The sequence below is a fragment of the Chenopodium album genome, chromosome 9 (genome assembly GCF_948465745.1).
Source record: "Chenopodium album chromosome 9, dcCheAlbu1.1, whole genome shotgun sequence".
NCBI lineage: Eukaryota > Viridiplantae > Streptophyta > Magnoliopsida > Caryophyllales > Amaranthaceae > Chenopodium > Chenopodium album.
Window position 1 is genome coordinate 16,883,616 of NC_137842.1, and position 27,538 is coordinate 16,911,153.

Below are 27,538 nucleotides of genomic sequence, written 5' to 3' on the forward strand. Positions count from 1 at the left end.
ACCAATACAAAAACAAGAAAAAAACAATAAGTTAAAGTGTTACTGGTTATGTGTGGCAGTCAATGGAGTTGTGTAACCGGTAGTTGTTGCGTCTTCAAAACCAAAATTATCTATTCTGCATCACCTAATCAAAAAATTGCATCTTCATCTTCATCTTGAACTTCAAAATGTTGTGCACATCATAGTTGGACCATTAATCTGCCTTTTTTCTTCAATGTTGAGTTCTCTGCTCTGCCTGCCACTCAATGCATTTTCATGTTCTTCTTCTGATTCTGATTGTGATTCCCCAACATCACTGGCTTCATTGTTTTGTTGCTGATTAGATTCGTTTGAATCTGACCCTGATAGTGTGCTACTGTTTTGTGATGCCATATCTATGTCTTGCTCCATCAGGTTGATATCGAAAAAATCATCAAAGATTTCTTCCATGAGTCCCTTTTTTTTTTCTTTTTTTGTTTTTTAGATATGGTGATAGGTGATGAAGTGGAGGTGCCTTGATTTTTTTTGGAAGCTTTCAGTGGAGCCTAATTCTGTACAAAGAGCAGCTGCTGCAACTAACTCAGCATTTAGGAATTAGGATTAATTAGTGTTGATGATGGTTTTTGTACTTTTGGAAACAATTTGTGTTGGATTTATGTAATTAATGCTGGATTCCCTCCCCCCCCCCCCCCCCCTATTCCCAAACGTTTGCTATGAATGAATAGGGGTGAATGAATCAGAAATGTGACTTTTATAAAGGGCTTTTGGTTGAAATTTTGGCAAGTTTCAAATATTGTGAAATTTGAAAGGGTTTTTAAAATTTCCATGAAAAGTTTGGAGGGAAAATTTTTACACCCTTAAGTTTGCCTTCTAAATTGAATTAACCACCAAAAAAAAAGGGAGGGAAAAGAAGACTCATTCCGAAAATAATCACATGTTCCCACTACTTTAATTGGGACCACTACCTTTCCCTCCACATTCTCTCTCTTTAATTAGAAACTCATTCCTTTAATTAATCATCCTCCAATCTTTTGCCTAGGAGTCCGCACTCCCTCCGTTTGTTGCGAGTAATATGAAACAGAGGAAGTATTAAATTTGTTTTAATGTTTAATTTTTAGATTTACTTTTTTTTTTAATAGTTTTACTAATTGATAAAGATATCTTTATTATATAAGCCAATAATTGTTTTAAAATGGATGTATGTAAATTTAGAAGTTTAAATCATGCATCGTGTACAATTCATATTATATGATTCAAAACAAAAGATTCCCGTTGGATTCACCATAAGAACATAATCTAAGGTGACAGGTAGCAATTTACATAAAAGGGGAAATGAGAGTCTTCACTTCATATTCAACCCTTGATCGATTATAATTTATTGGAGAGGTCATTTTCTACAGACCAAAGTTCATTGCATTGTGTGTTCGAATAAAGAAAAATGTAGTATATTAGCTTTTTTTTGAGAAGAATGTACTACCTCCGTTACATATTATTTGCAACGATTTGACATAAAGTAGAGAGGAAAAATGTCTAATTGGTGCAAATAATATGTAACGGAGGTAGTATTATATTAGCCAACTTAAATTGAAGTGTACAAAATAATTACTTCTTGTGTTCCCTCTTAGTTGCAACAGTTCGATTAAAAGTGAGTGCTATTGGTCAAACTGTTAAATTAAATGGAGAGACACTTTCACCGTTCACTTTTAATTTAACATGGACATTACAACACTCTAAATTCATTTCTACACCATGTACCATTCATTTTTTTCAAACAAGTTTTTATGAAGATTGGTAAGAACAAAGGCTTTATGATTCTCCCGAAAGAGAGCGAACTTTGTACCTAGCATTATTTCCAGCAAAAAGGGAGCAAGAATTGCATCAAAAAAAAATAAAATTAAAAGCAATAAAAAAGGATGAAAATTAAAGGCTTGCATTCAATCGACATTACAAATAAGAAGCAAAATTTTTTAAAACAACATTACAAGTTATTTTCTTTCCTTAATGAAGAATGAAGTGTAAAAGTTTTATACAAACAGGGACACAAATCGTCAAAATCCACTCAAATTACAGTTACGATCCCTCCTACAACCACTGATAATATCAACAAAAGCATTATGAATCATACGTATACTGACGAGTTATTACGACCACTTTTACCTCCAACAACTACAATGATATACTGCTACTAACACTAGGCAGCAAACGCTTGATGACCAGTTACTGATAATCAGCTTTCATCAACAAGCAAACATCATGGCATTCATATCTTGTATATTTCAACCCAAATTAACAATCTCTCAGTCAAGAAGATTCACAAAGCAGAAAATTGTCACTAGGACTGCTTTTTTGATGCCAGGTATATACCGGAAACTATTGCAGCCCCTGCAACTGCTACACCAACAGTTGTAAGGACCTTCACAGCTGAGAGGAAAGGACGACTTGTAGGAATTTCCATTAAATCCGAGACCTACAAATGACAAAACAAAAGCACTGAAAATCCAAGGGATAGGTGAAGATTGCCAACACGTTAACTTAAATTTACAAAAAATCGGTATACAAAAAAATCCCTTTGTCGGGGGTTTCCTAAAGTCTACACTCATCTAATGGTTTTTGTATCAAAGCAGCAACTGGTAAAAGGCTCAAAACAGATCCCCCTTAAAGCCTTAATCTGCTGAGATGATACTATTGAAAACAGATTTTTGAAATGGAATAATGTTAAAAGGAAAGTAATAGATACTAATTGAGTAATTGGTCGCAAAAGTGCAAGTAAAAATCTTCAGATGAAAAAAAGGAGGGTAGCATGGGAAAGAATAAAACACAGTAAACCAGCTTATCAAGAACAGGCCTACAATTTTAATTGCTTAATATGAACAATCAGCGCATATTAGTCAGTTTGATTGATATGACTTCATCTATCAATATGTAAAGCTGACTTCAATCAATATGTAAAGGTGACTTCAATCAGTACATAAAGATATTGATTTATCTCACAGCGTAACTTCTATTAGAATCCATAATAAAATAGTCAAGGTAGGTTGGATGACAATTAATTTTCAGCATTATCTACAATAACACAATTTGACAAATTTGATAGTCACTAACCTCAACAGGTTGCTCCCAGTTCCTCTTTATACCCTGTAGATGACCCTTCCCAACAACTGCAACCACTGATGTATTCTCCCTTGCAATCCTCAATAATGTAGATGACATATACCTAGGCCATGCAAAGACCCATTGGCAAATCAACAGGTTGACAAGAATAAAGATAAATAATATAGAGATAAAGAGCTATTCAGTAATTCCTCTTTAAAACACCTACAATCTAACAAAAATGTTTTACATTTACCAACTGCAAGAGCAGAAACCAAGCCAACCAATTTACACCCTGCTTCTCTGAGCATTTCCTGAGATGTGATGAGAAGCAAATTTCTCTTTAAGCACCTTTTGTTGCATGTCTTTTTAGGTCTGTCAATCTTTTACATGGATGTACCCCTCTTCCCAGTTCATAGTTTTATTTGAGAGGCTAGAGTTCCCCTTGAGGTGAGAACTTTTGAGTGAACCTTGGGTTGGATAGAATCAACATTAATGATACACTCCAAAGGGAGATCAGGGATAGCTATTTTGCTGGATATGTGCATGTTGTGTTGTGCCAATAGTGACTCTTTCTCACATGTCTTTTTCATTGTGAAATGGCAAGTAATATTTGGAAGTGGCTATTTGCTGTGTATGGGGAGTACTGAATTTTCTCTTGTACTAATTTAGATCTGCAACATGTTCTCTACATGGGATATGGAATTTTGGATAGATAAACTTATTTATCTTTGTGGTGGGCTAAGGCAGTTGGGGCTTGAAAACTTTTAATAATTACACAATGAGAAAACTCAACGGAACTTGGCTAATAATATTTAATTTGTTTTGGGAAATTCTAGATGGGTGAGCTCCAGTTTTGAAAAATTCTAGATGGTGGAAATATTTTATAATTTCCATGGCGACCCTGTGATTTTGTTTAAAACAATTCTGTGCTAAATATAGCATATTTTTTTATAATTTTGTTACATAATTAATTTTATTAAGGAGATCTATATGGTGACCCTCCATTTTTGCAAAAGTCATCTCTTCATCAATTCCAAGAATAAGAGATGGTATGTGATTATGTTTAGCACAATTCTGTGACCATATACAGCATATTCAGTCTAAATTTTGTTGGATATTTAATATTATTTGGAAAATTCTAGATGGTGACCTGCACTTTAGCAAAATTCCAAGTTGTAGATATTTTTTTTTTTTAATAAAAAGATGGTATGTGGTGGTGCAAACTATGGTTTCAAGGTCTGAAGAATGTTGTGTTGGCTGGTTGGGTGGTGTTGCGTGTGTTGCTAGACAGAAAGTAGAAGAGGAATAATATTTTTAACAGATTTTATAGCATAATGTCATGGAAACATATTAATAACTAATCAACAGTTTAGTGACAATTGAAAATTGAAAAAATAAATAAATAAAACATCTGGAATTTTGGAAAATTGGAGGTCACTCCAATACTCCATCTTTATTATTGCTATTTGAGAAATGTTCTTGTAATTTCTGCTGACTGCTCAGCAGTAAAAATTATTTCTTTATAAAAAAAAAGAGTAAAAAATCAACTAAGCAAGTTTCTCAAAGGCAGACAATAAAAGAGCAATAACTTTTCACTTTATTAAATTTCTGTATAGGTGTATAATTCAATTAATAGGTGTCCAGCATACCCATGAAAAAGAGAAAACCGGTAAGATCACCTAACTTAGAAGAGAAAGAATAGCGTTTATCATATCTAGCTTATAGAGGTAAGAATACTTTGAAAATAAAGAAAAATAAAACTGGATACAAAGGCAAGAGAAAACTAACAGATCTCGCTCATTCACTAGCGTTTCCATCAATGTGGGGAACTCCTTGCTCATCTCTTGAATCACGAAAGTCAACATATCGACATCATCCATTTCCTTTAACTAGATAAGTGTACAACATGTCAAACCTCAAAGCAATACAGAAACACACATCAAAAATGAAATGAAAAATTTATGAGTATTTCTGATATCAGCAAGTCAATTCATGTAATAAATTTTACCATTCTATTAATATCATCTGGGCCTGGGAGAAACACTGCTTGGAAGAGAAAAGAGTACACTAGTTTAATCTTATGCCAAAGTGGCATTTTACTCCATGTTCTTCGTAATGTCACCTAGTTCAAAAATACAACATCAAAATTTGGCATCATATATACATATTAAGATTTTCAACAACCAAAGTTCCAAAGAATATTCAACATGACATACAGAAAATTGTGATCATACTTGCATATAATTTTGGTCTTAACACCATGAGTTATGAACCAAAAGTAGGAGTCACACAGGAGGGGAAGAGTCAAGAAGAAAGAATAGGAGATGGAACCATTTGTCATCATAGAAGACCAAAAGAGCGAGAGCATGATGTGAAAAAAAAAATAAATAAATAAAATTAACAAAAAACAAAAAAAAAATGGTTGCCTTAACCACCAAGGAGTCTTGAACTAGAAGTGGAAGTCACATGGGAGCCATGGGAGGGATAGACTCATTAAGAAAGAATGGGAGAGGGGATCAAAAGTCATCATAGAAGACCCAAAAGAGAGCATAATGTAAATTACAACAATACTGGTGTAGTTTCATAAACTAGAAGAAAAGAGAAACCAAGGGAGGGGAGGAAGTGAATGTGTGAAAATAAGAAAGAGAGAAATATAGTCAAATAAAAGGGAAAGCTTCTGTGGCTGACTTTTCTCTGGGGTCCAGCAATAAGATGTTTTGTAAAGATGCTTAGTATATTAAGGTACTATACTACTATTTGCCCCAAAAAAGCTCTCTCACGTAAATGTGTCAAATAAGGTACGTTCTGACAAATAACCCATATTTTCAAAAAAAGACTAGTGAGGTGGGTATGTGGCTTGTGCCTATGCGGCATTCTTAAGGAGAGAAAAACATCAACTAAATGTGTTCCCCATAAGGGTTTTTAATTTGGAGAACTCCATAGTTAGGAAGTGTGAAAACATTAAGGGACAAAGGGAGACCTTTGTGATTGGTAACATCCAATGAAGATAAAAGAGAGATATAAAATACTGCATTAAATATGCATCAGATACTACCACCCATTTGCAGATAGGTTTTATCAAAAGCATCTACATGGGTATAAAATATAGATACTCAAATCAAAGACAGCAAGAACCATTTATCAACAATGATGCCTCATATCACTTTACAAAATCATTGAAGCCAAACAAACGTTTTTCATGAAAAGCAGCCAGCACGAATTCAGTTTGATTATGAAATACAAGTCAAAAGTTTGCCAAGTAAATTTTTTATTAGTTAAATAATCTTCTGAAAAATACCAGTAATTAAGAAACATAAAATTTGAAGGTCATGCAAGAGATCAGCCTAAACCTATGGTGCGTCTTACTTATGCAAGGAAGAAGAATAAGCAGAGAATGTGAGCTGGTATTCTGAAGCTGAAATTGGTTACAGGAAGGGCAAATCTGTCATTTTGTGAGATAGTTTGTTAGTCCTTGTTTTGTGTGAGGAGTTTGTTATTTCTGATTGTTAGTTATTTCTAGCTATTTAAGGTGAGTTTGTGGAGGGGGAATGTATCTGGAAATTAATTGAGGGAATATTTCCTTGGGAGAGCATCCTTTCCTCTCAAAAGAAAGGAGTTGTATTGAAGTTTCTCTGACTTGCAATACAATCTATCGGTTTGGCTTACACTAATCCTCTAATCGCTTGATTGCTTTGTTTTTCTGACCCAATTCCTAGCAAATTGGTATCAGAGCAGTGACGATCGGAGCGACAAATGGCACGTCTAACCAACGCGCAACGCATGGACTTGATGGAACAGGAGCTTGCTGAGATTCCGACGAAGGTGGCTCAGGAGGAGATTGCTGCTGCTCTGGCGGCTCTCAAAACTGACATCAACACCATTCGAGCTGAGGTTCACACCTCTGCTAGGCCGGAAACAGGGCCTTTAAATGGAGGCTCCTGGGATAACCCATTCTCTGTGCAAAACCTTGAGAATGGAGATGGAGGCGGTGGCGCTCAAGGTGGTGGAGCGAATTGGAGGTTGAGGAAACTTGACCTACCTCTGTTTGATGGATCAAACCCCGATGGGTGGATCCTCAGGGCGGAGCGTTTTTTCCACTTCTACCGCCTGACTGAAGAAGATAAGGTGGAAGCGGCGGTGGTGGCGCTAGATGGTGACGCGCTGCTGTGGTACCAGTGGGAGCATCGTCGCCGCCCTTTGCTGACCTGGGATACTATTAAGCAACTGATCCTTCGCCGCTTTAGGACCACCGCGACGGGCTCTCTCCACGAGCAATGGTTGGCGCACCAGCAGATAGGATCGGTGGCTGACTATCGGTGTCGTTTTATCGAGCTGTTAGCTCCGATTGAAGGAGTTCCAGAAGAAATTGCTAAAGGGCAATTTATTAATGGCCTAAGTGAAGAGATCCGGGTCGAGGTCCGTTTGCTAGACCCGATTACGCTGGATCGGGCTATGGATCTGGCTTTGCGGGTAAGCTCAGCCCACGACCCAAGCCTACTACCAACCCACCCACGTGGCGCCCACCCAATCCTACCCCACGACCTAACCTTTCCTTCCAGAACCAAAACCATCCAAACCAAAACACAAACCACCCAAAATCAAACACATACCCACCCAAACACGCAACCACCCACCACAATTCCACCGGCGAGATAAGGAGGTTGTCGGAGAGGGAGCTTCAGCAAAAGAGGGAGCAAGGGCTGTGTTTCAGGTGCGATGAGAAGTGGAATATCAACCACCGTTGCCGCCGCCGTGAGTTGAGCATGTTGTTAACGGTGGATGACGAGGAGACGGAGTGGGAGGATTCCGGTGAGTTTTCCGCAGCTGAAACCCAGGTTTCTGACCCGATTCAACCTGAAATTGAACCCGCAACCAACCCCAAAGTAGCTTTGTGCTCCGTAATGGGACTTACGAGTCCTAAGACTATGCGAATGCTAGGTTCTATCAAGGAGGATAAGGTGGTGGTAATGGTGGATCCCGGCGCGACACACAACTTTATTTCGGCCGTCGCGGCCGAGCATCTCCAGTTACCGGTGACGGAGGCGGCAAGTTTTGGGGTGACTCTGGGAACAGGGGACAAGGTGCAAGGGAATGGAGTGTGTCGTGGTGTGGTGCTGGAGGTTCAAGGCATCACCATCGTCGAAGATTTCTTGGTGTTGCCCTTAGGAAACTCAGATTTAATTCTGGGAATTCAATGGTTGGAGAAATTGGGGACTACCATGGCTAATTGGAAGAATCAGACGCTCAAATTTCTGACAATTTCCAGCCATTAATTCATGAGTTCCAGCAAGTTTTTCACATGCCTGAGGGATTACCACCTAGACGACCCATTGAGCATGCCGTTACCCTGAAACATGGAGCTAATCCGATTAGTGTGCGCCCATACCGTTACCCCCAGTCTCAGAAAGACGAAATTGAGAAGCTAGTGACTGATATGCTTCGAGCAGGTATAATACAAACTTCCAAGGTATCTACCCTATCTCCCTTGGGATTTTTACAACCTCTTCCTATTCCCGAGCAAGTATGGGAAGATGTTTCCATGGATTTTGTGGAGGGTCTTCCAAAATCAATGGGGTGGAACACGATCCTGGTGGTTGTTAACGGACTGACCAAGTATGGTCATTTCATTCTTCTCAGGCATCCTTTTAATGCTCAGTCAGTTGCTCAAATTTTTGTCAAGGAGGTGGTGAGGTTACATGGAATGCCATCTTCTATAGTGTCAGATCGAGACAAAATTTTCCTCAGTTTATTTTGGAAAGAATTATTCAGACTACAGGGCACGAGTCTTCGAAGAAGTACAGCTTACCATCCACAATCTGATGGGCAGACCGAAGTGGTTAACAAGGGAATTGAGTCCTATTTGCGTTGTTTTGTTAATGGGAAGCCATCTAGTTGGGCTAGTTGGTTACATTGGGCAGAGTATTGGTATAACACGGCCTTTCATACAGCCACTCAATGCACTCCCTTCAAGGCTCTCTATGGGAGAGATCCCCCTCACTTGGTTAGATTTTCTTCTGGTGGTACTTCACTTTCTGCCTTGGAAGACTTACTCTTGGAGAGAGATGCGATATTGGATGACTTGAAATACCACCTGGTGCAAGCTCAGTCCTATATGAAACATTATGAGAATAAGTCTCGGAGAGATGGTGAGTTCCAAGTAGGAGACTTAGTCTATCTTAGGCTGCAGCCTTACAGGCAGCTCTCTATGGCTAGGAGACAGTCTGACAAACTCTCTCCACGTTTTTATGGTCCTTATGAGGTGCTGGAACGTGTGGGTAAGGTGGCATATCGTTTGCAGCTTCCTGATACAGCAAGAATTCACCCTGTTTTCCATATTTCTCAATTAAAAAAGGCCTTGGGACCAGGACAACTGCCTACTGTCTTGCCTGCCCAACTCTCTGCTGATTTGGTGCTAGAGGTGGAACCAGAGGCTGTGCTTGGGGTACGCAATTCTCAAGCTGCTACTGAGGTATTGATTAAGTGGAAGGGTTTACAGGACTTTGAGACTACTTGGGAGGCCCATGATGAAATAGCTGCTCGTTTTCCTCAGTTCCACCTTGAGGACAAGGTGCTTTTTTGGGCAGGGGGTATTGCAAGAGATCAGCCTAAACCTATGGTGCGTTTTACTTATGCAAGGAAGAAGAATAAGCAGAGAATGTGAGCTGGTATTCTGAAGCTGAAATTGGTTACAGGAAGGGCAAATCTGTCATTTTGTGAGATAGTTTGTTAGTCCTTGTTTTGTGTGAGGAGTTTGTTATTTCTGATTGTTAGTTATTTCTAGCTATTTAAGGTGAGTTTGTGGAGGGGGAATGTATCTGGAAATTAATTGAGGGAATATTTCCTTGGGAGAGCATCCTTTCCTCTCAAAAGAAAGGAGTTGTATTGAAGTTTCTCTGACTTGCAATACAATCTATCGGTTTGGCTTACACTAATCCTCTAATCGCTTGATTGCTTTGTTTTTCTGACCCAATTCCTAGCAGGTCACTGGAAATCTTGAAATTTCTAGGAATAAAAATCAATGGAACTGCTGAAAAGGGGGGTAATTCATTAAGCCTTGCCCTCAATCAAATCGACAAATAAAAAAACTGATTAGGGGTAGAGCAAAATGAAAGCATTTATAAAGAGTAAACTGCATTAAAAAGAGCCATTTATACAGCATCAATATATTCACATAATTATAATTCAATAATTAGGCTGCAAGAATTCCAAACACCCTCACTTAACTAACTTTTGGCAGTTTTCAACCAAAACAGCAATCCAAAAGGATTTGGGTTATTTTAGCTTGCAATAAATTATAAATTTGACAGGAGACTGAATTAAAATTTACAATTAACCATAAATTCTGGACAAATTTAACCAGCGATAATCTTACTTGCACGGGCCGATCACCAAGTACAACCCTGCTGCCAAGCTTCATTGCTTCTTCAAATGCCACTCGAAACTCAGAACCAGGAAGCACTTCAAGCTTGTCAGCAACCTGAACAAAAAATAAAAACAAAAATACAATATATAAAGAATGCTTAATTTAAATAAGAGCAGTTACAAAAAAAATAACCAGGCCAAAGAAAATTACCCCAATAATCCCTGCTAACCCTGCTTGCTTTTTCTTATTTTAAAATATATATATATATATATATATATATATATATATATATATATATATATATATAAAGGGTGTACGAATTCTGAAGAGTGAGAATTATTTAAGATAGCAAGCTGTCACTGTCATAAGAGACTACGAGAGGTCAAACAACTAACAAAACCTGAAGCATAATCCATACAATATCTCTCATAATCAATTGCCAATTTTAAATACTATGGAACACTTTTCCTGCTTTCTGCCCACAAAAGCCTGTTTTTCCTCCCATCAGATGAAAAACTTCTCATCAGTTTTCTCCTAGATACCATATATAAAACTTTTGACCTTTGGATAGGCAACCAAGCTCCCATTATCATCCCACTTCTGCCATTAGCGTCAAGATTGTTTTCTTGACCTTGTTCCAGCCCAGATTTTTTATATAACCAAGAGCCATGCAGATCAATGGACAGAATTTCAAAGTTCAGAAAATCTCTGAGCAAGTCTAGCAAACTCCCACCTTTTAAATAAGACATCTTCCCCCTCAGAAGAGCTAAAATCAGCCATCATCATCAAGCTAGCCTCTTACAATCTTTAGCAAACCATAGTCCTATAACCCTCTTTTACTAACTAGTTTGTCTCCTATACCCATATAGAATCAGCAAGAACTATCACACAGTAAACTTCTTTAAATTTGGAAATAGAGGATAGTGATCTCATCTTGATTTTCACAATACATACAGCAGACAGCCTAGGGCCTTGGGTAATTGATGTTTGATTCACAAATCTAGACTTGGAATTTAAAGGGAAGGAGTAAACATCCTTGCGTATGGGTTCAATCACCACAGTAGATCTGTTGGGTTCATTTAACACCAACATACTTGCCATACATCAGCTGAGACCATGCAAGGGGCCAGCCTAGGCCCTTAATCACATATGCTCGGAGAAGGCTCAAAAGGAATCCTCCAGCAACTTGATGCTGAGCTGGAATTCTGTTAGGAGTTTGTTATGTGGGTTTGGGGTAATGTGGTAATTTTGGTAATAAGTTTGTTATGCCTCTAAGCTGTAGAAGATACTAGCAACTGATTATATATAGGATGATTGTAATGGAAGAAATATGCTGAATATTGATTAGAGTAAAGTTTGTTGGAGAGAATCCTTCCTCTCGAAAGGATAGTTGTATTTGCTTAATTTCCTTGATTATCAATACGACATATCAATTGAGCTCTCTCATATTCTGTGTGTGTGATTGTGCGTTCCTGTTTTGAGCCCAGTTCCTAGCAATTGGTATTAGAGCCGCCACGATCCTTGCCGGAGTAGACGATGGCTCGACTTACCCATGGCCAGCGTTTGGATCTTCTGGAGCAGGAGATTGCAGGTGTCCCTGGTCGCGTTGCTCAAGAAATCACTACTGGCGGCATTTAAGATGGATCTAACGGCTCAGTTTGCCAATGGTCCAGAGAAGAACCAATGCAACTGGGTATCTGGGTCCTCCTACCAATGGGACAACCCTTTCGCTGGTTCGCAACCACGTTCGGAGATGCATGACGAGAGTTTCCATGGTTGCCAATCGAATTGGAAGGTGAGAAAGCTTGATCTCCCAATTTTCGATGGATCTAACCCAGATGGTTGGATTCTCAGGGCAGCGATTCTTCCATTTTTATTGGCTCAGCGAGGAGGATCAGATGGAGGCGGCGGTGGTAGCTCTCGACGGTGACGCCTCGCTTTGGTATCAATGGGAACACCGGCGCCACCCGTTGCTCACTTGGGAATCGCTGAAGAAATTGATTCTCCGGCGTTTCCGTACCACGGCAACCGGAACGCTGCATGAGCAGTGGTTGGCCTACCAGCAAACCGGTACGGTGGATGACTACCGGCGACCCTTCATTGAGTTGTTGGCATCCTTGGAAGGAGTACCTGAAGAAATTGCAGTATATAAATGGATTGGAAGAGAAGATTTGAGTGGAAGTGCGGATCCTGGATCCGGTCACTTTGGATCAGGCCATGGAATTATTCATGCGGGTCAGCCCAGTGCCGTCTCGGAAATTTTTGGGGCCCGGAGCGAAAACTAAACAAGGGCCCCTAAATAATCGAGTCGTATTTACTAATAATACATCAACAAAATTACGAGAAAATACAAGTTTATTATCTTGATAAATAAATTTTGTTTGTTAAGTGGTAAAACTGTAAACAAATTAAATCAACAACTTTTTTATAAATATGGGGAGCACAGTTGTTGGTATAAATAAGAAAATGCCATGTTGACTCCATGTACTTTTGTTTGTTTATGAATGTGATAAATTGGGGCTTCCTCCATAATTTTTCATGAACTTTATGTTAAAAAGTTTGTCAAAATAACGAATGCATGATAGTCATTTGAGATTTTGCTAACTCTTCTTTCTATTTTTTTTTATTTTTAACAATAATGATTTTAACAACTTGCCTAACTTTTACTCTAATATATAGATCATAATTTTACTTTTTGAAAAAAAAAAATTATGAAAGTTAAGTAAAGAGTTTTAATAACATAATTATAAAATTGGGAAGCTAATAAAATGCTTGAATTATAAAAAAGCCAGAGCTACCTCCTAAAATGAATTTTGTGTATAATTTTCAGTTTTTGCCTTGTTTTGATTTTTATAAAAAAAAAATTTTGTATAAACTATTATAAACTATTTTTTCTAAATAAAAATAAATAGATGTGGACCTCTTAAAGTTGGGGCCCTGAGCGATCGCTCAAAGAGCTCATGCTAGCCCAAGGCCCAGATGTGGAGGAGCCCTACCCAATAGGAAAACCCCTTATCCAACCCAACGATTCAACCCAGCTAATACTACCCAAAACACGTACCCAAACCTAAACACAATACCAAACTCAAACACAACCCCGATCCAGACCCCACTTACCCAAACTCAGCCAAATCGCCTCATATACAACCTATGTTACTCGGACTCTTCATTTTACCTCAAGTACCCGTGTCGGACCCTTGACCCTCGGACATGGGTATGACACATGGACACTTCATTTCAGTTGAAAATCATAAAAAAAAATCACAAAATAGCCAAGTCGGACACTTGGATACGTACCCGTGTCGGACATGGGTACCCGAGTCCGAGTAACATAGCATACAACCACCACAATCCCACCGGAGGTATAAGGCGACTGTCGGAGAAGGAGGTGCAACAGAAACGCGGGCAGGGGTTATGCTTCCGTTGCGATGAGAAGTGGAATTTGAATCATCGTTGTCGTCGCCGGGAACTCAGTGTGCTTCTCACCGTCGACGATGACGAGGATGATGGTGGCGACACCGGTGAGCTGGCCGCCGTTGAGGTACCTGTGCCTTCCTCACCCTTATCTTCTTTTTCTGTTAACCCGAGTCCGGGTGTTTCTTTATGATGTTTCACCGGTAGTGACTATCAAGTTGGTGGGCTCCATTAATAGAGGTAAGGTGGTAGTGATGGTGGACCCTAGAGACACCCATAATTTTATTTCAGCCATTGCAGCGCACCACTTGCAGGTACCAATCTCCGACTCGAAAATTTTTGGAGTGACTTTGGGGACACGGGAGACTGTTCACGGAGAAGGATTGAGTAAGGGGGTGTTATTGGAGCTACAGGGGGTTTCCATCATTGAGGATTTTCTCATCCTGCCCTTGGGAAATTCTGATGTGATCTTAGGCATCCCAGTGGCTCCAGAAATTGGGCACTATAGCTTCGAATTGGAAGCACCAGACCCTGAAATTTCAGGTGGGTGGTGAGACGGTGACCCTTAAGGGGGATCCAACAGCTAGAGAGGACTTGTATTTCCCTCAAAGCAATGGTAAAGACCCTGCAAAGAGAAGGGCATGGGGTGTTGTTAGAGTGCAATCAGTTAGAGGGGCTCCAAGAGGGAGACATTCATGTTCCAGCTGCTCTTCAACCTCCTCTCACTGACCAGTTTCAGCAAGGGGCTGCCACCAATCACAGATATTGAGCATGCCATTACCTTGAAAAGTGGGACTAATCCCATCGATGTGCATCCTTATAGATATCCCCAGAAAGATGAGATTGAAAAACTAGTACAAGATATGCTCAAGGCAAGAATAATTCAGCCTTCTTCTAGTGCCTACTCTAGCCCGATTCTTCTTATTAAGAAGAAGGACGGCTCGTGGCGGTTCTGTGTCGATTATAGGGCACTTAACAAGGAGACGGTCCCCGATAAATTCCCTATTCCGGTGATCGATGAACTACTTGATGAACTTCACGGTGCTAGGGTGTTCACTAAATTGGACCTCAAGTCCGGCTACCATCAAATTCGAGTTAAGAAGGAGGATGTGCCCAAGACTGCGTTTCGCACCCACGAGGGTCATTACGGTTTCTCGTAATGCCTTTCGGCCTTACAAATGCTCCGGCGACGAACGAGGTGTTCAGACCCTTAGTTCGGAAATTCGTTTTGGTATTCTTTGACGATATACTCGTCTATAGTCAGTCAATGGAGGAGCACTACTCCCATTTGCAGCAAGTCTTACAAACCTTGGCTTCACACAGCCTTTATGCCAATATGAAGAAGTGCGAAATTGGGAAGGAGAAGGTGGCATACCTCGGCCATGTCATTTCAAGCGTGGGAGTAGAATTTGATGCCACAAAAGTCCATGCCATGGTCAATTGGCATGTTCCCAAGAACCTCAAGGACTTACGGGGTTTCTAAGGCCTTACGGGCTATTATAGGAAATTTATCCAAGGCTATGCAGAGATAGCAAGACCCTTGACTGATCTACGGAAGGACCGTTAGGGATGGACTGCCAAGGCTACTCAGGCCTTTGAAGCCTTGAAATCAGCCATGACCAAGGCTCCCATCTTGGCCATGCCTAATTTCTCTCTGCCTCGGGGTTCGGTTTAGGGGCAGTCTTGCTACAAGGAATTCACCCTATAGCATATTTCAGCAAAGTGTTAGGAGTACGGGCTAGGGCAAAGCCTATTTATGAGAATGAATTAATGGCTATCGTGTTTGCCATTGAGAAGTGGAGGCATTATTTGTTGGGAAGACAATTTATAGTACGCACGGACCAAAAAAGTTTGCGGTTCTTGTTGGAACAGCGAGAGGTGGAACATGCTTACCAGAAATGGGTGAGCAAGCTTCTAGGTTATACCTTTGATATACACTACAAGTCGGGCCCCACCAATAAGGTGGCCGATGCTATGTCAAGGCAACAATCCCCGGAGGTGGAGTGTGCTTCCATGGTCACTGCTTGTGGAGTTAGTTGGGAATATGTCAAGGCCTTTATTGATAAGGACTTGGGGCTCTCGGATTGGTAAGGATGAAACAGTTCCTAAGTGGTTCTCTCTAGAAAATGGGGTGCTTAAGTACAAGGGCACACTGGTCATCCCAAACAACTCTGAGCTCACTACTCGGCTGCCCAAGACCCCAGTAGGAGGTCATGCAGGAGATTTAAAAACCTACCAACGCTTGGCAGCTGAATGGTATTGGTCAGAAATGCGAAGGGATGTTGCAAGTTATGTCAAGTAATGTCATGTATGTCAGCAAAACAAGACCTCTACTCTCTCCCCCTTAGGCTTGCTCCAGCCTCTGCCTATTCCGGACAAGGTATGGGAGGACATTTCCATGGATTTTGTCGAAGGTCTACCTAAATCCGGAGGGTGGGATTCGATTTTGGTCGTGGTTGACCGCCTCATCGAGTATGGCCACTTCATACCTTTGAAGCACCCTTACACTGCTGAAGGAGTAGCTCACTGTTTCTTGAAGGAGATTGTGAGACTCCATGGTGTTCCCTCTTCTATTGTCCCAGATCGAGACAAGGTGTTACTCAGTGTGTTTTGGTCTGAATTATTCAAACTCCAAGGCACTCAGTTGAGAAGAAGTACAGCCTACCATCCATCCGGAGACAGATGGTCAGACCGAGGTTCTCAACAAAGGGGTAAAATCTTACCTTCGTTTTTTGTGAACGGGAAGCCTAAGAGCTGGGCATCTTGGCTACCATGGGCTGAATATTGGTACAACACGGCATTTCATACCGCCACACATTGCACACCCATCAAGGCTTTGTATGGCAGGGACCCTCCTCACTTAGTGCGTTTAGCACCTGGTAGCACATCTGTCTCCACTGAAGACAGTTACTGGAGAGAGATGCTATATTGGATGAACTGAAGTTCCATCTGGTTCAAGCCCAGTGCTATATGAAGCAATATGAGGATCAGAGTAGAAGGGAGGGTGAGTTTCAGGTTGGGGAGTTGGTTTACTTGAAGCTCCAGCCATATAGACAGCAATCCTTGGCAAGGAGGAAGAATGAGAAGCCGTATCCTAGATTCTTTGGGCCTTACATGGTGCTACAAAGGGTAGGCAAGGTGGCTTACAAGCTGCAATTACCTGACTATGCCAGAATTCATCCTGTCTTTCACATCTCTCTGAAGAAGGCAGTTGGAACAGGACACTTGCCCACTCAGCTTCCTCCTCAGCTTACTTCTGACTTAGTTCTTGATGTGGAACCAGAGGCAGTGGTTGGTGTGAGAACTTCTCAACAGGCTAGAGAGGTGTTGATCAAGTGGAAAGGACTGCAAGAGTTTGAATCTACTTGGGAACAGTTTGCTGAGATTGATGCCAGATTTCCTTCTTTCCACCTTGAGGACAAGGTGTAAGTTTGGGAAGGGGGTATTGCAAGGGGCCAGCCTAGACCCTTAATCACATATGCTCGGAGAAGGCTCAAAAGGAATCCTCCAGCAACTTGATGCTGAGCTGGAATTCTGTTAGAAATTTGTTATGTGGGTTTGGGGTAATGTGGTAATTTTGGTAATAAGTTTGTTATGCCTCTAAGCTGTAGAAAATACTAGCAACTGATTATATATAGGATGATTGTAATGGAAGAAATATGCTGAATATTGATTAGAGTGGAGTTTGTTGGAGAGAATCCTTCCTCTCGAAAGAAGGAGAGTTGTATTGCTTAATTTCCTTGATTATCAATACAACATATCAATTGAGCTCTCTCATATTCTGTGTGTGTGATTGTGTGTTCCTGTTCTGAGCCCAGTTCCTAGCAAACCACTGTAAAAAAAAAAAAAGGTCAACTGAAAAAATGAAGTATTGCTGCCAGTGTTTCGCAAATGACATGTCCAGGTTATCTAGTTCACTAATCAGCCTTCCTAGCCTACAACCATATATATTCTTGAATGAGCAACCTGGTCATGCAATTCTTGACATTTTACTTCAGTGATATCTGCCTCAATCTCTCAAATATAATGTAAACTCTAAGAATGGGTAATACAGAAGGAGCAACTTCAAAAATAGGTTTCTTGACATTTCAAGGAGAAAAATAAATAGGAAAGATGGTAAGCATTAATATTCCAAGTTCCCGCTAAGGCCCGAATCCAATGCAGTTCTCTGTAATAAAATTAGAGCCTCAGTTTGAGAAAGTTCCAAAGATGTATACAGGTGAAGAGACCTATTGATACAGGAGGATAAACAAAAATACAGCACACACTTAAGCATGGTTTTTCTCGACAGACCTTACTATTCATAAGAACTGAAATTGAGGTAAACTTTTGGTCACTTTGATGAGAAAAAACACATAGCTTCACATTGATTCAATATACAGCATACTAAAAAGACTACAAGGGATGCTATCAATAAAATAAAATAGTACATACCTTTGCAAGAAACCAGCCGTAGAGTATTCCAAAAATATTCTGCTTTTTCTTCCACGAGTCTATCATTTCTGTCATGGTTGGTATCTGCAAATAAATGAAAAATCAATTCCCAGTTAGCCCAGAACGAATATCAGTATCCCTAGCTTTTTTCAGAAGTGGGGTGGACATCATGGAATAAAAAAGTGTGGGAAACATAGTACAAATTCAAACTAGTCAACATTTAATATGACTCCACATATATGTACTCCGTCCTCACCATTCCAACAATTTTTTTTTTTTTTTTTTTTTTTTGGTGCAAATGAAGGCCAGGCCCTTTTATTCAATAAAACAAGGAAATTACATAACAAAACGGGGAGTGGTGACTCCTAGAAAGTCCTCCTGAAGAAGCTCCTTTATTTCGATAGGAGGATTATCAAAATAAAGGACCCTCTCCCTTTGGACAACACCTAGATTAGCTAAACTATCAGCCACTTTGTTCCCCTCTCTAAAACAATGAAAAATACATGAATTAAGCCCAAAAGACTTAATGATGTTGCGACATTCCCTTAGGATAATCGCACCTTCTCCTCCTTGCACTTGCTCGCCTTGTAGTGCTTCAATACAAGCTTTGTTGTCCATCTGTAAAACTAGCTTAGGAATGCCTTTGTCAACTGCAATTCGAAGACCCACCTCCAATGCAAGTCATTCAGCACGGTAGGAAGAACAAACACCCAGGTTAGCTGAAAATGCTTTGACAAAACGGCCATAGCAATCACGCAAGATACCTCCCCCACCAGCAGCACCAGGGATCCCTTAGCAGCACCATCTGTGTTGAGGGTGAACCATCCCATAGGAGGGGGCTGCCACTTGACCAAATTTCTCTACGAATTGAGCCATTGTTCACTGAGGATTGTTCATCAGTAACACCCATTAAGACCCTCCAGGCTTCCTCAGCTTTGCCTCGAATAAAGATGCCTTTGTCATGTGGGATATCTTTACCTTTGCCAAAAATATGATTGTTGCGCCATTTCCAAATCCACCAAAGAGTTGTAGCAAAAAAGGTCGGCCATTTTTCAGAAAAAATAAGTCCCTCTGCTTTCAAATTACAGATCATCCAGCATTGAAGATCCCCACCAAAGAAGGAAGGGTAATTAGCCGCACCACCAATGCTATCCCATATAACCTTGGCTGAGCTATAATCTCTGAATAAGTGGATGAGTGTTTCCTCAGCTTGGCTAGAGCATAATTCACACCTGGGATCATCCGTCAATTGGCGTTTAATCGGTTGGCATTGCATAGCAGACGGTCATGTAGTACAAGCCAAAGAAACATTTTTATTCGTTGCTGCACAGTAGTATACCAAGCCAAATCCCACTTCGAGTCTTTAAGAATATGCTCATCATTCCTCATGATTTTTAAGGCATACTTGATTGAAAACTTACCCGAGTTAGATCCTTTCCAGAATCTCAGATCTTCAATATTTGAATCCTTATAAACCTTGTGGGCAGCAATCAATTTGAGAGCATATGGAGGCAGCAAATCAGAGAACAACTCCCACCTCCAGTCGCCTTCAGCATCCCACATTTCATCAACAATGGCACCATCAACCGCTTCTGGAATAGTAGCTATTGCTAACTCACGGAGAGGGTTCTCCGTTGCCCAACAATGATCCCAAAATAAGGTCCTTCGACCATTGCCAATCGCAACAGCAGAACCTTTTTAAATCCAATGAGCATTCTCTATATACCTTGCCAAACGTTCGACATGTTATTGGTGGGTGTGAACATATCAATGTCACACCTACCCTTACAATACTTGGCTCTAATCACCTCGACCAAAGAGTCTCAGGTTCACATAAAACTCTCCAGCCAAGTTTTGTAAGGAAGGCCGAATTGGCTTGACGTGCTGATCTAATACCAAGGCCTCCTTTGTCTTTTGGCAGTTGCAATGTCTCCCAAGAGAGAAGATGGATACGTCTATGCTCTTCCGTTCCTCCCCAAATAAAACGGCGTGTTTTTTTATCAATGTCATCACAAATCCCCCGAGGAATCTTGGCCGATTGCATTGAATAATTTGCCATAGAAGTGATAGTAGAATTAGCAAGAGTTACCCTCCCCGCAAGAGAAAGGTATTTAGTTTTCCAACCGGTAAGTCTTCTATCAATCTTCTCACAAATATGCGCAAAGGTTGCTTTTGTTACCCTACTCGTTAATGTAGGCATCCCAAGGTAAATACCCAAGTCTTCTGTAGATTCCATACCCAAAGCCTGGCTAATAGCAGTAGCATCAGTGTTCGAAACATTGCGTGAAAAATAGACAAGTGATTTAGCTAGACTAACACGTTGTCCAGACGCTGCACCAAACCTATCAAGGCAATCCTTGATTACAGGAGCCTGCTTAGTTGAAGCCTCGGCAAATAAGATCAAGTCGTCCGCAAAAAGGAGATAAGAAAGAAGAGGACCCCCTCTACTTGCATAAATCGATTTCCAGCTCCCATTAAATATTGCTTCTTCTATGACTTGATTGAGACGTTCCATACAAATAACAAAAAGATAAGGTGATAAGGGGTCACCTTGTCTTATGCCACGAGAAGGATAGAATGCCTCTGTCTTTTCCCCATTCCAAAGAAGTTGCATCAAAGGGGAGGAGATGCATTCCATAATAATTTCAATCAAAGCAATTGGAAAATTCATCTCCTAGAGAGTGTCACGAATAAAAGCCCATTTGATACGGTCATAGGCCTTCTCAAAGTCGATCTTGATTGTCATATAACCCTTCCCACTTTGTTTGCGTTTCATAGTGTGGATGACTTCTTGGACAATAACAATTTTGTCGGTTATTTGTCTCCCTGGAACAAAACTCGATTGAGAGGCCGAGATGAGTTTTGGAAGCAGAGGTTTTAATCTATTTACAATTGCCTTCGTGATGATCTTGTATGTGACATTGCATAGGCCGATTGGCCTAAATTGAGTAGGGGATTCCGGACTATCAATTTTAGGCAGCAACACCAAAAAGGTTTCATTGAGGGAATCGGGATTCCCTCAAACACCGACAATGCCATGGAATACAAATTAGGAGCTACAACATCCCAATTCTTCTGATAAAAGATGGCTTGAAATCCGTCCTGGTGCTTTCAACGCCCCCATATTTTTTACAACCTCGATGTCACATTTAGTGAATGGTCAGCATAACATGTCCCACTCTTCATTAGAAAGCCCCTTACACACGCCTTTGGGAATATTGTATTCCCTGTGTGGCCATCATCAACAGAGAAGAAAAATAATTGACAACCAGATTTTTCACCTCAATCGGATCATAAACCCACTGACCATCATTATTTCTAATAGCTGCAATTTTATTCCTCCATCGACGGATTACAGTACTTAGGTGAAAGAAAGACGTGTTTCGGTCACCATTCTCAATCCAATTGACACGAGCTTTTTGATACCAAAGAAGCTCCTCTTTTTCCAACACATCATCAAGATCTCTACGGAGTTTTGCCTCAAGCTTCAATAAGCCCGAATGTCTGTATGTTGCAAGGGACGATTGAACACCTCTGATACGAGCCATTAAGGAACGTTTCTCCCTAAAGATGTTATGAAAAATCTCTTGATTCCATTCTTGGAGATCTTTTGAAAAAGAGGAAAGCAGCGGGATGAGAGGAGCAGTTGAATTCCATTTTTTTTCTAAAAAATCCGAAAACTTTTCATGAGAGAGCCAAGCCACTTGGAAGCGAAAAGGACAGTTCAAAGAATCAAGGGGAGCAAATCCATTAGGAGAAATGAGCAGGGGACAATGGTCCGATTGTAAAGCAGGTAGGTGCTTTACTCTTGCCTTGTCAAATCGAGAGCTCCACTCAAAAGAACAAAGAACACGATCTATGCGTGCGCTTTGTCTAGTGGCGACAGTGTTCCCACGAGCCCAAGTATGAGAGGGTCCAGAAAATTCCACTTCAACTAGTTGGTTATCATCCACCCAAGCATTAAACTTTCTACTTCATTGCAACTTGAACTACACTCCCAAGAAAACCTTGTCTCATTTATTCACTGGAATCGTTTCATTATCAAACCCCAAAGCTTGATCAGAAGAATTGTGATCATAAGACTGACATTGATCCCCTTGATGACCAATTTTTCCACAATTGAAACAAATCATGCAAAGTCGTTCGTACTGAATCCTCCAAATACGACCCTTAAGCCAAAATTTTGACAAAAGAGGCTTCGATAGATCGAGCTCAATACTAAGCCTAGTAAATTGACCCCGTTGAGCTAATGCAGTGTTATTATCAATTATAATAACCTTGCCAATTTTGCTTCCTACTTTGTGAAGAAATTCCTTATCAAAGTATTCCACAGATAAATTCGGAATACGTACCCAAGCAGTCAGAAATCTCATTGGAGTATTATCAGGAATGAAATTGGGAATCCATTTTCTAATGTTAAGGTAATTGTCATCAAGCACCCAGGGGCCCTGAGTAAGGACATGGTTGTAGTCACCCAAATTAGAAAAACGAGCAATAAAGTAGTCCAGACATTTCCCATTTCTTTTTCAATCTCTTCATGAGAGACATGTATCCAATCTTACTATCAAACATTTTAATAATGAGAGTGTGTTTCCATGGTTGACGAAGTCTAGCTTTTTCTTCTTTCGAGAGAAGAATCACTGGACATTTGGGATCTTCTACCATGTCTGCCGGGGCTTCATCACCATCCGACAATTCCTCATCATCTTCTACAGGGATATGATGTGGAGAGAAATCCAAAGCATTTGTGGAGTTCACCATATCTCTGAAAGAAACACCAGGGGTTGTTACTCCTTGAGCAGGTTGCACAACAACGGGATTATTGGTGGAGATGTGAGGAACCTCATTGGGATTGTTGATTTTGCATTTAGTTTTCTTGGTTGAACGAACTAGTTGATCATTAGTTTCAGGATTGGAAGCATGGTTGAGAGCGTTCTCCAAAAAAGCATTGAGAGTATTTTTCTCCATTTTAAGAATGATAGATTCACCATTCCAACAATGTCTGGAAGGTTTTTGCTGTTTGCTTGTTCTATTTTCTAAATCCATCATTGTGATTTTTAACACAGTCGTTAAGTACTATCCTCCACAATCTATCATTCTGTCTTTCAAGGCCTGGGTTCTTATAAATGGTGTTCCATCATTAAGTCCACTGCCATCAACTCCTAAAAATGTTCTAATAAGTGTTTGGAAAGCTCATGATGCAAGAGTGGTCAAGGAAGAGCTTAATTATTCATTCATTTGTCACTTAAGGGTTCTAGTAGGTCATTTATCATGATCACAGAGTGGGAGTTGCACTAATATCCTCTATGGTACACAGGGTATGAATGTTGGTAGACGTAGAAAAGAAAGAACATGTGATCAGATTGTAGTTTAACATCCATCAAGAACAGAATGAGATTCTATGCGATGGGGGGTGCAGTAACAGGGAGAATTGAAGTGCAGTTATTTCCATACTAACATACACTATTTCATCCTTAAAATTAACACTCATATCCATGAAATAAAACACTTGTATACATACATAGATTCTTTCATAAAGATTTTGTAAGACGAGTCTAAGAACCTTCATTGTTGAACCTTACAGTAAAAATTAAATGTTCCTGCAGTTCAATTTGTTTTTATTATAGTCTTCTGAGACCAATTGAACCCCACACTCTTTCTCACTTCAGTTATTTCCATACTAAGATAAATCAAGAACTGAAAATGATGCAAGAGGCAAGCAATGATAGGAAACAATTACCAGTGATTCTAGAGACTTGTAGTGGTTCAGATGAATGTGTAGCTGGCTTAACCCCCCTGAAAGCAAGATTTCAGTTCAAATGCCAAGGGAATTATGTTACATCAGAGGTTTTCCGAAATATAGGAAGAACATAGCCATGCTGTGGCCATCCACTGTTGCTCATAAAAGCAATACTAGCCTAAGGAAAAGAAGAACTCAAATGGTGCCCCTTTCTTCAATGACTTGAAGCCTTAATTAATAGTATACAGCTAGTTACGTGCTTTCCAGCATCCAAGAGTCCTACGACTCCTATCTCCAGCCTCATTAATCATTGATTTCTTGTAACCTTGAACTCGCAAGCTAGGTATCGCTAATGAAATGTGCTACCCGACCTCCAAAAAAACTGGAAAAAAGAACCAAAATCAGAACCCCCCAAAAGGCAACACATAGTCATTCCCACATCACTGCAAAGATACTGCCAAAACAAGATAACTAACCATTGCTGAATAGCCTAGCCTTGCTTGGTGACCTAATTTGGACAATTGTCTAGATCTATGTTACATAGACACGGGTATGAATGTTGGGCATGGGTACATATCCAAGTGTCAAATGTGTCAAGGCTGAAAGTTTTAGAAACCGAGCCTTACCTAAAATTGGACACGGTGCAGGTACATGATATAAATAATTAAATAGAATATTTTCCCAATTTTAGAAGACTTTTTACAGGAATTCTAACTTGTAGCAACATATACACAATTCAAGATAGCTTGATTGTTAACTTTTGATGAAAACTAAGCCCAAGCCCATTTGTGAGCACATATCCCACATACTCTTCTTGTCCTTCTATTTTCACATCTTTCTTCTACAATGTGGTTCAAGATAATAAAAGTGAAAGTGTCTGTGTGAGCTTTGAAGTTCCATACACTTGTAGCAATAGTTAGAGACTGATGCGATGCGGGTACAGATGACAAATTGAAAAGTTGAACGTAATTCTAGATAATCATACAACGAAGTCCAATTTATACTAATATAAAAGCAACTGAACTAATAAGACCACCAACCAAGGCCTGAAATCATTGCAAAAACAATCATGTAACAAGTACATAACACATTACATCATTACGAAAACAGAATCCCCTCCTCTCCCCCCCCCCCCCCCCAGGCCTGCAAAAAAAAAAGATATATATATAAATATATATATATATATATATATATATATATATATATATATACAGAACTTTAAACAGCTGCTGTTAAGTTTGGAATCACTGCAAAATATGGTGATTCAAGCCTCAACATGACAAAAGGTATAAACAATCATGAAGGAAAAAAAGGTTGAAACACTGACCTTTAAATCTTTAAGGGTAAGAATAGACACACGACTTGAACAGAGCTCCAAAAACACAACCTAAAACCATCCGAACCACAGCAAAAAGAAGTCTTAAAAAACATCCATAACATCAAAACTAAATACGATAGCTACAGCAGGAATCTTTGTTACTCTGTTAAATTCTGAAATTTAAAAAGATAGATAGAGAAGCACCTCTGGTTTTAAGAAACTGATTACAGCTTGAACCTCTCTGCATGATTCCTGCAAAAATAAATTAAAAACATGCTTCAACACTGCCTCTGAATTAAAAGAAGAGATACTGCTTTTTCACTCTATATGTGTAGAATCAAAAACTGACAAACTATGTGAAGCTGTAAAGTTGCTTGTCTATTTGAGACTTTGAGTACACCTACTTAAGCAGAAACATTATCTTCACGGTAATTGGGACTCCAAAATTTCGAATTCAAGATTTAGTAATCAGCAATATGAGGAAAATCAACTCAATCAATCAATCAATCAACCAACCCTTTTGTCTTTTATATTCAAATAAACATATTATTATTGGCAAAAATAACAGCAAGCGACTATCAAATTTTCCCTTAACCCCAGATTCATTTGAACTAATTTAAGCTTCTTCTAGTTGTTAAGCAATACGATGTAACCTAAGAGCGACCCACTATCTAAATTTAATTTGCATGCAATTTCCCAAATGATATTTGTGAAGTGAAGATAAGCTTTAATCAAGAAATAAGCACTTTTAAAATGAGAGGGAAACCAATTCATTATGCAACATCAAAATGCACACTATAATTCAGTTAAAATGAGAGGGAAACACCCCTCTGACTAATGGCAATACGCTACGAATGAGAAACCTCATAAACCGACTTATTTAGAACTATTTCACTCATCGATAATTGGCGCACTCAAAATTCAAACCCAAGACAATCTATCAACGTTTCCACTTCTATCCTCAACGATGATATTGTTGGTAAGAACAACAGCAAACAACCATGAAATTATCAACAATTGTTCGAAACCGACAATTAAAGCAAACTAAAATCATCACACCTTATAATGTCAAAACCAACAACAAAGACATTGTTCGAATCATCACAATTTAAAAAAAAAAAATAAAAAAAATCAAGAAACCCCCAATTTCCAAATCAAAACTAAATTCCCAAAAACAAACAATCAAGAAACCCCTAATTTCGAAATTCTTACAATCATCGAAACAAAAACATATTAAAGAAACCCCAAATTAGTTAATTACCTCAGACACATGAGCAGTTCCGACCAAATAAACGTCACATTTATAACCATCGCCATTATTGCAAGACAACACAACAACATTTCTGGAAAGTTCTTGAGGAAGCGATCTAATCTCTGATTCTCCGGCATTGTTGGAGCCTTCATTCTCAGCAATTCTCTCTCCTCCAACATCATCATTATTAATTCTCTCTCCTCCATTATCATCACTATCAATCGCGACTAAATTAGGGTCGTGATTATCGAGCTCATTCGTCGGAGTCTGAACATTGACGAAATCATCGATTACGCTGCCGGAGAGATTGGCGGGAGAATTATCGGAGTCCATTGTTTTCCGGTGAACGACGGCGGCGGAGAGAGAGTGTAGTCGGCGGCGGAGATGGAGGCGTGAGGCGGAGATGCGGGGTCGAAGGTTGAGGAGAAGGCGGGTTGTTGTTGGTGTGAGTGAAGGTGGGTTGAACAGATTTAACGGACGACTCAACCGATTCATATAAACTGGTTGATTACAGAGGAAACTGATACACAGATTTTACTTCCCACCAAGTACAAAATTACAACTTAGAAGAAAACTGAGAATACTACTGTATGATTCATCATGTCTTTCTCACGTGTACACAAAGAATAAGAATAAGTATTACCCACTACCTGGTATGGGATACGTCAAGTCCATACCAGAATAAAAAAATAATATTTGCAATTTTTTTAAAGTTAAAAGAAATAAGAGTAGGTAAAAGTGATGAAAGGGGGGTAAAAAATCATAACCTGTGAAAAAACACAGAAATCGCGAGAATGGTTTTGTTTTGGTCGGAAAACCACTAAACCGTAAAGCTCCATAGAAGAGATCCTAGCTCCGGCTACCTCTGAACTTTGAAAAGAAGAAGCTCCGATCCGTGAAGATCTGTAGCTCTTCGTAGAGCTAAATTCCTCTTTATCTGGTAAA

At 39.7% G+C, this 27,538-nt stretch overlaps 1 protein-coding gene across 1 annotated transcript; it reads right to left on the minus strand.

Moving 5' to 3' along the window:
* Window positions 1–1,907: 1,907 nt before the first annotated feature.
* Window positions 1,908–27,184, minus strand: LOC145558448 (uncharacterized). The gene is made up of 9 exons (XM_081619693.1): window positions 26,603–27,184; window positions 25,546–25,593; window positions 25,351–25,410; window positions 18,284–18,367; window positions 10,445–10,549; window positions 5,081–5,194; window positions 4,861–4,961; window positions 3,082–3,193; window positions 1,908–2,446 (listed from the first exon to the last, which is right to left on the minus strand). Exons 1-9 carry the CDS (start codon window positions 27,086–27,088, stop codon window positions 2,312–2,314), a joined length of 1,245 nt encoding a protein of 414 aa, XP_081475819.1. The 5' UTR covers window positions 27,089–27,184; the 3' UTR covers window positions 1,908–2,311.
* Between the last annotated feature and the right edge of the window lie 354 nt (window positions 27,185–27,538).